General features: G+C 43.8%; 1 protein-coding gene across 1 annotated transcript in view; it reads left to right on the top strand.

The window, feature by feature from the left end:
• Positions 1 to 12,469, top strand: part of SLC6A5 (solute carrier family 6 (neurotransmitter transporter), member 5) — a 95,958-nt gene that overhangs the window by 53,911 nt on the left and 29,578 nt on the right. The window contains exons 9-12 of the mRNA XM_015417870.1: positions 1,592 to 1,716; positions 5,617 to 5,729; positions 6,792 to 6,923; positions 7,648 to 7,747. Of these exons, the coding sequence (XP_015273356.1) occupies positions 1,592 to 1,716; positions 5,617 to 5,729; positions 6,792 to 6,923; positions 7,648 to 7,747 (470 nt within the window). The remainder of the gene's footprint in view (positions 1 to 1,591; positions 1,717 to 5,616; positions 5,730 to 6,791; positions 6,924 to 7,647; positions 7,748 to 12,469) is intronic.

Consider the following 12,469-nt stretch of genomic DNA (forward strand, 5'->3'; position numbering starts at 1 on the left):
TTTGTAATTCTTCCAGCACTCCAGCCCAAGATCATCCAGTGATATTCAATTATTGTATTATCACACTGATCCACCTGTATAGAAATTACACAAGTAGCCATTTACGTCCAAATGCTGAAAAGCATTCTTGGCTTTTCTCTTTAAAAGTTGGCATGATGTATTTCGTTCTAAGGGTTCATATATGAACATGAGAAACTCCATTACTTGAGTACATTCACCAAGGTAATTGGCTATATAGAGTATGGTGGTATCACAGCTTCCAGTGAGTTAGTATTTGTGGCCCCAGCACCAGGGGGGGAAGCGAGTGCCCATGGCCAAGAGTTCCTCTATATCCAACTAAATACTAGCCCAGTTTACAGTTTCAGTTGAAATAACACACACGCACACAGTGTTCTCAGAAAAGTGGAATAAAATTGGCCACAACTTTATTGGTTACAACTGTAGTAAGCCTTGGCACAGCATGGATACCGAATCCAATTCATCAACTGATTGACTTGCCAGTCGATGATCTGCTGGTCACGTTGGGATGACAGGTCTCTGGATCCCACAAGGGCAGATCCCCCACAGTGGTCTCCCCTGCTGGCTGGGTGTGAGGGTAATCCCCGGACATGCCCCCAGGCTGGGTATAACACTTGACCATCACCCAGGATCCCTCAAGGGGATCCCCACACACTCAGGAAAATGGGCACACAGTCTAGCTTTCCTAAGAATGGATCTGGCCCCATGCTGATACCACCACAAGAACTGGGCCTCCAACAACTGGCTCCCGCCAAAGCTCCGACAGCTGTAGCCAAGTGCATAGGGCATCCCTAATGCTATGCAGCCAGATAGCCATACCTCAGTCAGATAAGTGAACCCCATCAGGGCGAAACAGGGTAACCAGGCATATTTAGATGTCCAGATGACAAATCCAGCGGCCTCCCATAGCTTCCACGTTCCTACATAGCTACTTGATCTCCTTCTGCCTTGCCAATTTGACCTTGTTCTTAGAGCATGCCCTTCACCAGCTACGGTGCTGCATCCAATCTGATCAGAAAAAAAGTTACGGCTGAGATTTCCTCCATCAATATACGTAGTAGATCCCAGTGCACCAAATCAATGCCAGAGGGGGCCCCCAAGTTCTCATCAAGTTGTATCACCAGCATGTCAGGAGGTCCATGGTTTACTAAATGGGACTGTACCCAAGGGAGGAGGGCATCCCATTTCATCCCTTGCTTGCCCAACTAAGTGATTCCCAACTTATCTTGCAGGCCAAGGTCCCTGCCCCAACTCAATGTGGCACCAAGAGCAACCAATAGGGCTGGTGTCAGGTTGGGCGGGCCCCAGCTTCCCACGCTTGCCACTGGCCAACCCCCTCCATCTGGCAAGGACCGGCTTGGCCACCCCTGATCTATCTCCCCCGGTGCCGCAAATAGGACCTGGGTGGGTCTGGGCCTCATCTCGTATCAAGAGTTTAACTCTTTTGGGTTCATTACATATAGTAGGTATAATTTTTTACACAATGATGATGACTATTCTCATCTGCACTGCCATATCTACCTTGCACATTAAAGCAATATGGCAAATATCTGTCTTCTTTTTTCTCTTTCAGGGATACCTTGATAGTAACTTGTACCAACAGTGCCACAAGTATATTTGCAGGCTTTGTTATTTTTTCGGTTATTGGCTTCATGGCAAATGAGCTCAAAGTAGATATTGAAGATGTTGCAGACCAAGGTATGATTGTTTTTCTTGCAAGTCTAGCTTACTAACAAAGTGATCCTGAGTATGTTTATTCAAAATGAGTTCTACTGGTTCTCTTATTTCCAAGTACATGTGTTTAGGATTGTAGCCTACTTGTGCAGCTTGGCACAAGAGCATGACTTGTTACCCAAATGGCTTACATCTGAATGTTTCTTGACTATAGAAGTACCCCCTCTTATGTGTCAAGCACACCTGCACACTTGGGTCCTGGGATCTACTGCCTGATGTATACGGGTTTGTATAACATTCAATCTTTGCAGGGCACAGCCCCCAACCTCTAAGAAAGATGGGGTTTGTTTAAGTTTTTGTTCCAGGTTCAAAGTGAAACCCTGTATTTCCCAGCCAATGAGCAGCGCAGTAATTAAATTTTTTAGAATCTGACCACTATAGTTTTGATTAAACAAAACATTAAATAGATACACAGAACACTGGCATACCTCACAGAAATCAATGCATATAAAGATACATCTTATTCTATTTAAGTTGATTTTTAGGAAAAATATTAATTCTCAAAGCTTCTTACCAAGAGCTTTGCCAAAAAAGGGGAAAGCAGATTTCACTGAATTCCAGATCTGAAGGATTCAAAGGTTATAGGGTATGGCTAGCTTACACAGAAACGATTACTTAGGCCAACACACGATGACCGTACTAAATTTTGCTTTTTTCTGCTACCATGCTGGTTATCATAAAATGCTTGTATTTAAATTGTTGCTTAGATTTTGAGCTAATACTGTAATAGGAAAAAAATGCCTGTTTTTACTTTTCTATTTGTTGAAATTGGGCAGTTGCCCTCCTGTCAGGCTACCTCTTGGAGGACAGAAATTTTGCCTGTCCAATGGAGATTAATATACAGGGTCACTATCTGGGGAGATTTTTATTTTCTTTAATTAAATTATCCCATAGGGTATGATGAATGTTAGAAACTCATTATTTTGACTCCTTAATTTAATTACTAGATTGAAGAAACTAGTGCAAACAGCCATCTTATCTATAGCAGCCAAGACAAAATCTTTAATCAAGAGATGAAAGCACGCTCATGAATATACAAGGTCCCCTAAGCTTTCCTACCCAGAAAAACTGCCAGTTAACAGCAGGTTTTAAAGAGAGCTGCCTGAACCTCACCAGAGCTTTCAAATGTTTTAAACCAGCCATAGTTTTCATGTTTGTTATGGATTTCCCAAATATTTTGCAAACTACAAAGTGAAATTATATATATATATATATATATGATAAATGAAACAGTAAAGGGAACAACTGCCTCTCAAAGAAGCATATCCTACATTTCAAGACCAATTGAACAAAGTTGTGGCATTATAAGTCTAGTTTCTAGACCAGTAATCCTCAATGTGGTTCCCAGGGACCTCCATGGTATTGACTAATGTGTTTCTGGGTGCCCACTCACTTTTTGAGTCTTGGGGATAAAATCAAGTTTGGTGTAGTGGTTAAGAATATTGACTCTAATCTGGGAGAACTAGGTTTAATTCTCCACTCCTTCACACGCAGCTGGTGACACGACCTTGGGTCAGTCACAAGTTGTTTCAGAGCTGTTCTCTCACGAGCAGTTCTTGAAGGAGCTCCCTCAGCCCCATCGACCTCACAGGGTGTCTGTTGTGGGGAGAGGAAGGGAAAGGAGATTGTAAGCCACTCTGAGACTCCAAGTGAAGGGTGGGGCATAAAGTCAATCTCTTCTTCTTGAATGGTACTGTAATGTATCCATCTCCGACCACGAGCAAGATGAGGTCTCCACGCGGTCATTAGAAGCGCCTGAGCTTCGCTTCCAGAGACAATGGCCCATGCGGCTCCTAGCCTGCACCACTCAGAGGGCTAGGCTTCCGCCTGTGAGCCTATGGAACTCTCAGCCACGGTTATAGCCTATCACGAGTGTGGGGTGTGTTTGGGTGTGGGGTTTGTTGCACATATAAGCCGGCCTGCGAGCTGGGAATTTTGTCTTGTTCTTTCCTGAAATAAAGTATGAGAGCTGAAATCACTAGTAAGTCTCAGTACCTTTCAGGTACAGAAACAAATCGGGAGTTTTGGCTTACTCTTTGCCAGCTGATAGACAAGCAGTGCACTAAGCTTATCCTTCATTTGGCCATAGACATAGGATTGGAAATCATTCCATGTGGCCATGCAGAGAGCAAGCTTCCCCCCCCCTTTTTTGGAAACAGTGGGCTTTTAAGCTTGGATTTTTTTTCATTGGTTCTGGCCATATACTGCTTTGGTTTATCTTGTGATTTCTGCATACATTTTTGTGCCTTTAGTTTTCACTTTGCTTTCCCCCTGCCCGGTTTTTCTTTTCCAGTTCTTTTGAGACTATTTTCTACCCCAGTCTTTTTTCTGGAAGCTGTTTTTGACTCAGCTTTTCCCTCATGCATAATTTTTTGTTGTTCTTTGTCCTGCTCACTCCCACCTACCTTCAGCCCACTTTTTGATGATTGGACTTTGGGGGCCAAACCATTCCCCCTGTCGCACACCCTGAAGTAGAGTAGGTTTTTTCTTTTTAAAAAGACCCTTAAATACCACCAGAGCATTGTAACAATAAGCTTATCAGGTTCTCTGAATTTCCAGCTTTAATTTTTTAAAAAAGAGAAACCTCTAGTTTCTTCCCTCAGGGAGATGTACCTTTTCCCGTATATCTCTGCAGGGAGGTGGCTAGAGACGTAGTGATTTTTAAATAAAAGCTGGGAATTCAGAGAACCCTGCTAATCCTATTGTTATGATGCTATAGGGATATATCAATATTTGAGGGCCTTTAAAAAACAGGGGGGAGGTGCTTGCCACCACCAATGACAACACCGATGACAACAGCACCCTCCTTTGAAAATGCTCATAATTAGCCCTGACCTGGATAGCCCAGGCAAGCCTGATCTTGTCGCATCTCGGAAGTGAAGCAGAGCCGACCCTGGCAACTACTTGGAAGGGTGACCTCCAAGGAATACCAGGGACGGGGACGCAGAGGCAGGCAATCAAGCCACCTCTCTGAAAATGTCCTAGCCCTACTAGGGGTTGCTAGAAGTCACCATGACTTCCAGGCTTGCAAGCACATACACATACATATGCACACATGCATGCCACACACACACAAATACTCACCAAAAAAGGAAATGCTCATAATTGAAGGGTAGTGTGGAAGGAAATAAACTGTCTCCACAGCTGTGAAAATGCACGGGGAGAGCAGACATGCCGATGAACTGTGCCCCGACCAATTCCAGTGCTTGTGGACCGACTCCCAAGAAAATCAGGAGTAAGCTGAGTGTGTGGGAAAAGCCTAGAAAGCATACAGCATTTCTTCTCCGAATCAGAGAGTTGATCCTGGCTTTCCTCTGCCTCCTTGGAACAGGAATTGCTTCAGAAAATACCCAGAGGCACTATTTTTGTGTCTGCAGGGAGTGCTATTCAGAAGCAATTGCCTTAGTCACAGAGGGATGCTTGGCTTGGAACTTCCCAACATTTTGCAAAGCCTCGCAATATTTTGTGATTGCTTCACTCCCCTCATCCAGCCATTTTGTGGAGATGCCCACTGCTGGTACTCAAAAATCCAAAAAAGGTCCACAGGCTTAACAAGCCTGCGGCGGCTGCGGCAAACTTTGGCGATGTGGCCCTGCTTGTTGCAGGACCGGCAGACGGCATCCCGGAACCGGCAGTAGGTACAGAGGTCCAAATTTGTCTTCTTTAAGTTTGGAGGGGAGGAACGTTACTCTGTGACTAAAGAGAGCAAAATGTGGTGCACACCTGAATTCTACAATCTACATAATATTGCATTTCCCACTTGCCAGTTTGGTCCTTACTTTTGGTTCCTTAATAATTTCCTACACGATAATGTGTGTTATTGGTTAAAATAACAATAGCTGTCTTTAATTTTCCCACTTCTAGGTCCTGGGATTGCCTTTGTGGTTTATCCTGAAGCCTTAACCCGGCTTCCTCTTTCACCTTTCTGGGCTATAATCTTCTTCTTGATGCTTCTAACTCTTGGCTTGGACACTATGGTAAACTTGACTTTTCCATCTTGTTCTCCATTAAAACACCGGCTATCATACCTTCGATTAAAATTTTAGGCTAGAACTAGGATTGTCAGCCTTCAGGTGGTGGCTGGAGATCTCCTGGGATTACAACTGAGATCAGCTCACCTGGAGATCAGCTCACTTGGAGAAAATGGCCTTACTTGGAGAAAATGGCAGAATATGGCATTATACTGCATTGAAGTCCTTCCATTCCCCAAACCTCACCTTCCTCAGCCTCCAAACCCAAAATCTCCAAGTATTTCCCAATCTGAAGCTGACAGCCCTCTCTAGAGCCCTGAATACACAGAAAGCTTTCAGACAAACAGTATCTGAGGTTGGCCTTGGCACCCAATATGTAGCAGCAGGATCCTGTATTGAAGTTATCTTTCATATACAAGCAGCAGCAGAAGAAAACCAGTCAGGGGTGAATCTAGTAGATTGTTCTGTGGTAATGTTTATGAAGCACTTTGAAACTGTCTTACCTAAGAAACAATGGGGAATACGTCTGGGTGACCTTCACATGATACACTGCTGGACTTGAGTTGCAGGATCTTTTGGGTCTGTGTATAGATTAGTATGTTTGGAAGCTGTATTAAGAATCTATGGAAAAGTTCAGAAAAAAGAAAAAAACAACAACCACAATTGCATGCCTAAAACTTCTCATGCTGATCGCTATAGCATTATAGCCAGTGACTTTCTTTTTCTTTTTAACATATGATATGACCTAAGCTTGCTGGATACTTTTCCTGAAAGATTGCTCACTTATTCTGTGCAGCCCTGAAATGGCACATACCTTGTTCCTTCCTGTTTTCTGCACACAATAATTTGCATGATGTGGAATAATCTGTAAAGATGCAAGGTAGGCATGGTTTGATATGTGGAGGACCTAGTCTTAGGTTGAAAGAATGAATTAGATATTTTCATAGAGTTTACAGAATGAATATAGTTGTAGCAACAATACTGAATATGCCTTCCTTTCCCATCAAAATTTGAACGTTTGCCTATGACTCCTAAAATCTTATGTTGGGTTTTTTTTATGGTTCACAGTTTGCCACTATTGAAACTATAGTGACATCAGTTGCTGATGAGTTTCCAAAGTACTTACGTACTCACAAGCCTCTGTTCACTCTTGGATGCTGCATTTGCTTTTTCATCATGGGCTTTCCTATGATCACTCAGGTAAAAGCATTGTCAACTGAGCATAACTATGTACACTATGTATGTCTTATATTCTGTGTGACCATCCTATGAGATAAGGCTCAATCTTATGAAATTTTAAAAGAAATATGTAGGTCAAAATAAAATTTAAGTAGACTTAGGTATGAAACTTGATACTGCAGGATTTGACAAGTGATAATCATAAGGAAGGCAATTAAATGCATTCTTGCTCCACATTAACATTTCCATACCAAATCACCTTCTATAGAATATTACTTCTTAGACTGTAATTCACATTAGCTTTCAAATTTCTCTTTTGTGATAAATGCTATAATACCCAGTACACAGAATACAGATGTACAACAAACATACATGCACATAATGTTACTGAGGTGGAGCTTATATAATTAACCAGTCCACCCAAGTTAGCTGGGAAATGTGCATTATTCTGCCATAGGGTAAGGAGAATATTATATCAATTGCTAGTGTGTGGCAAAACGTGTGATAGATTATATGTGTATGAGCTCCAATTCTGGTGTGAAGCTGAATGTTCCACAGTTCCAGTCCATTGAAATGTCCTGTTTGGGGGTAGGGGAGGGAGCTGACCAAGGTGGTGGTGGGGGGGGAGAGGACAAAATGATTTACATGTACTCATCCTGCAAATGCTTGGAATGATTCCTTTATTTAGATTATCTTCTGACAGCTTTTTGACATTTCTGTTAGTAATGACTTGTTTTAATTTTAGGGTGGGATGTACATGTTGCAGCTTGTGGACACTTATGCAGCATCTTACTCTCTTGTTATAATAGCCATCTTTGAACTTGTTGGAATTTCATACGTTTATGGTAAGAAAAAAGGTGGATTCTGTGTACATAAGAGTATGATAATGAGTGATGCATAACATCCTGATTTTAAAAACAAATGACGACTTTGTCATCACCCTTTACAAATATAAAAGAGAAACTGATGACAGGCATAGAATTTCTCAAAGAATTCATTCAAATAAGAAAGTGTGGGTCTGTTTAGATCGCTCCAGCTGAATTGTGGTTATACTAGTGATTTGTTATCATTATTGACAGTGCTGAATCTATAGTGGTAGATTGCATAAAAGCAATGGTCTGGCATATCAACTGGCATAAATATTGGCACTCCATAAATACAGAGGTACATTTTCAGGCTCCAACCATGGCTTAGATGAGAATGAACTGCCACAGGGCAGACCAAATGATAAGGAATTAGATATTGGCTGTAAGGCTTTTGCGAACTATTTCACTCCGCCATGTCCTCCCTGCTACAGTTGAGACAGTAATGGAACTTGAGGCTCCATGCACGTTTTCTGGTCAAGTTCTGGACTATTTCGATCCACTCAGTCTAGAGGAGGTTGACAAATTACTCTCATCAGTCCACCCAACCATCTGTAGTCTTGATCCATGCCCATCATGGCTAATTAAAGCTGGCCGTGATGGGTTACGAGGGGCACTAAGGGGGATCATCAACAAATCCTTTATGGAGGGACTGTTCCCTAGTGCCCTAAAGGAGGCAGTAGTACACCCCCTTTTTAAAAAGGCATCACTCGACCCAGCGGAATTAGCCAACTATCGGCCAGTATCCAACTTACCCTATTTGGGTAAATTAATCGAGAAGGCACTGGTAAATCGGTTGCAGGGCTTTTTGGATGACGCCTCCATATTAGATCCTTTCCAGTCTGGCTTCCGACCAGGCCACTGGACAGAGACAGCCCTGGTTGCCCTCACAGATGACCTCCAGAGGCACCTGGATCAAGGCAGTATGGCAGTATTGTTGTTGTTAGACCTGTCAGTGGCGTTCGACAAAGTCAGCCATCAACTACTAGTCCACCGCCTCGCTGATACCGGGATTCAGGGGTTTGCCTTACAGTGGCTCTTCTCGTTTCTTCAGGATTGGAGACAGAGGGTGGCAGTTGGGGAACAACTGTCCGGAAGGCACCCACTATTGTGCGGAGTGCCCCAAGGTGCAGTGCTTTCCCCAATGCTGTTCAGCATCTATATGCGCCCCCTTGCCCAGATTGCCCAGAGACATGGACTGGATTGTCATCAATATGCTGACAATACCCAGCTCTATCTGTTGTTGTATGGCCAGTCAAACTCTAGTCCAGGAGATGTGCACCTGGCGTTGAAAGCCATGGCTGGTTGACTTAGACAGAGGTGACTGAAATTGAATCCGATGAAGATGGAGGTCTTGTGCCTGAGTTGTAGTGGTCCTAGATTAGGGATCCCTCTCCCGACCTTCTATGGGGCACCGTTGATGCCAGCACCAGAGGTTAGGAGTTTGGGAGTGCTCTTGGATACCTCCCTAACAATGGAGGCCCAGGTAGCAGCCACTGCAAAGTCAGCCTTTTACCATCTACGGCTGATTAGGCAGTTGGTTCCCTTCCTTGAATGCAATGACCTAGCAATGGTGATCCACGCATTGGTCACCTCAAGATTGGATTACTGTAATGCTCTCTACACGGGGCTGACCTTGTCCCAAATCCAGAAGCTGCAGCAGGTGCAGAATGCAGCGGCGAGGCTGTTGTTGTATCTTCCAATGTGGGAACACATCCAGTCCACCCTAAAAACCCTGCACTGGCAACCTATAGCATACCGGATACGGTTCAAGGTGCTGGTTCTTACCTTTAAAGCCCTTCATGGCCAGGGACTACTTACCTAAGGGACTGCCTTTCCCCACACGTACCCCAGTGAACACTAAGATCGGGTTCCCAAAGTCGCCTGGTTCTTCCGGGGCCTAAAGAGGCCAGGTTGGTCACAACGAGGGCCAGGGCCTTTTCTTTGGCAGCCCCTCACTGGTGAAATGAGCTCCCAGAGGACATCAGGGCCCTGCGGGACCTCTTACAGTTCTGCAGGGCCTGTAAAATGGAGCTCTTCCACCAGGCTTTTAAGTAGGGTGCCACTTTGATTTTATGGCTCTGGCCCGACTACCAGCTGTACCAACAGTACCAATGGTGCCACCAACCGAGGCTTCATAGCTGGGTGGGAGCTTGATGACACCATTCAGCTGACAGTTGATATTAGAAGATCACCATCTTTTATTGTAAGTTATGTTTATATAGTATGATTTTATATTGATTGACAGTTTTAACTGGAATTTGAATGTACATTTATTTATGTTGTTAGCAGCCCTGAGCCTGCCGAATGGTGGGGAGGGTGGGATATAAATGTAAATAATAAATAAATAAATAAACATTTGTAAGCGCTAGTAAAAAAGAATATAAAGAATTTGTCCATGTGCATCATTCTGACATAGGGTAAGGAGAATATTATATCAATTGCTAGTGTGTAGCAAAAAGTGTGGTAGATTATATGTGTATGAGCTCCAATTCTGGTGTGAAGCTGGAATGTTCCACAGTTCCAGTCCATTGAAATGTCCTATTTGGGGGTAGGGGAGGGGGCTGACCATGGCCATAGAGCCCGGAAAATCTACAACAGCTAATGAACTCCGGCCATGAAAGCCTTCGACAATACTCAATTTGTCCATGCCTGGAAGCCCTAACCACTTCAGTCTTTGGGGCTATTTGAATAATATTCATTAGGAAGCTTAAATGTGAGAGTGTATGAGTAGCACACAATTTTGTCCAGTTCCATTAATATCTTCATGCATTGTGATAAAAAATTATTTTTATTTGGTTTAAGAAAATGTTAGGATCTTGTTCTTCTCTCATAGAAAGAAACAAGTAACTTCTTACCTGTCTAATATTGGGTTTGGAGTTGAGAGAGGGCTTTTAGGAGAACAAGTGAAGGCTGCAATCCTCAGACCGCCTATTTGTAGAATCCTTTTACTGAGAGCATTAAGAATGCTGGCCATTGCTTAGTCTGAGGACTGCTGTCCTTCATCTTTCTGAATCTCACCTCAGTATCTGTCGACACACAGCTAGGATTACAGTACTGTTGTGAATATAAATCTAGCATTATCATGAACAGTTCATATGCATCTTGAGGTTAACAGGCCGAATATTCAGCATCAGAGATGTGTTGTCTACTATCATATTAGGAATTAAACACTAGCCTCAGCACCCTCGTTTTTCCTGTCTACCATAATTAGGAGATGTAGAACAGCCAAAATGATATCATTTATTGGACACACAGCGTTTGAATTTTACAGGACTCTCCTTTATATAAGAATGCACGGTATTCAGACATAACTGAGGAAACCAGGCAGTTTTAATAATTTAACTTTCAACATGATAAAAGAATGTAAGAAAATGGTGTACTACTTTTGTTAGTGTGTTCCATATAAACCTGCCATCTGTCCTCCCCCCCGTGTGCTAGAAATACCAAATTCACTGGGGATCTCTGGATGACCCTCTTCTACCTGCCCTCCAAGTCTGGTGAGGATTGGATTTACGGGGTCTGAGTTACACCCTCCCCAAGGTGCCCCAGGAAAGTGCTTTCTGAGGAAATGACCACCTTCTTTTTTTATGAACTGATTCATGCCCATCCCTTCTTTTTGACCTATTGGTTATAGGTATGAAGACAAACCAGAAAAATGTACTTTGTGTTGGTTTGTGGTTCATGACCAAACCATGAACCAAACCATGAACTGAACTGAACTGGGAGGTCTTTTCATAAACTTAACCAATGCACAGTTTGTGGCCCCACAAACCCTGTTGAAAGGGACTGCAGTCCCTTTCAGTGGGGTTTGCAAAAAGCTAAAAAAACAGCTGAGCAGTGGGAAGCCTGCTGCTCAGCTGCTTAACTTTAAAAGGGACTACACAAAAAAGCCTGAAAAACAGGTGAGCGGTGGGGAGGTGCTCCCTGCTGCTCAGCTGTTTCACTTTCTTGTGCTGTCACTTTAAATGACTGCACAAGAAAGTCTGAAAAACAGCTGAGTGGCGGGGAGGCACTCCTGGCCACTCAGCTGTTTTTGCAGCTTTTGCAGGGAACAGAAAGCTCGGATTTAAAGGGACTCAGAGTTCTATACAAGAACTGCCGTGAACTGCTTTAAAAGTTTGTGGAAGTTCGTAATGGTAGACCCCTCATGAACTTTGGTTTGCAAACCACAAACATGGCAAACTTCATGACAAATTTTGCTTCATGGTTCAGTTCGTGCCTATTCCTAATTGGCTCTATCTGGGAGGCTGCATATGTGCTGAGGACAGTAGGGCAGCAGCATCTTCCCACAAACCCCAGCCTCTCTCTGCATCAGAAACTGACTGAATGGTCAAGCAGAGAAAGAACAGAGTGGTGTTCAGTTTTCCCTCTTCTACAGGTGTCTTGCACAATGGTTATCTGCCCCAAGTTAAATGCTTTTGAGCAGGGGTCGTTTCGTAGAAAAAGAGCTAGGGGAACTCATTAGCATAACTCATTAGCATATGCCACACCCCCTGACATCACTGGAAGTGTGTCATAAGGCCACACCCCCTGACATCACCGGAAGTGTGTCATAAGGCCACACACTCCACCCCCAACGGTCCCGGCCGCCGCCGGCCTTGCAGCTCTACTGCTGAGCCCCATGAGGGGCCCGGCGGTGGACCTGCAAGGCCGGCGGGAGTGCAAGGAAGCCCCGCGGAGGCCCTCCCTGGCCCCAGGCAG

This window comes from Gekko japonicus, unplaced genomic scaffold (assembly GCF_001447785.1).
Source record: "Gekko japonicus isolate JY-2015 unplaced genomic scaffold, Gekko_japonicus_V1.1 scaffold397, whole genome shotgun sequence".
Lineage (NCBI taxonomy): Eukaryota > Metazoa > Chordata > Lepidosauria > Squamata > Gekkonidae > Gekko > Gekko japonicus.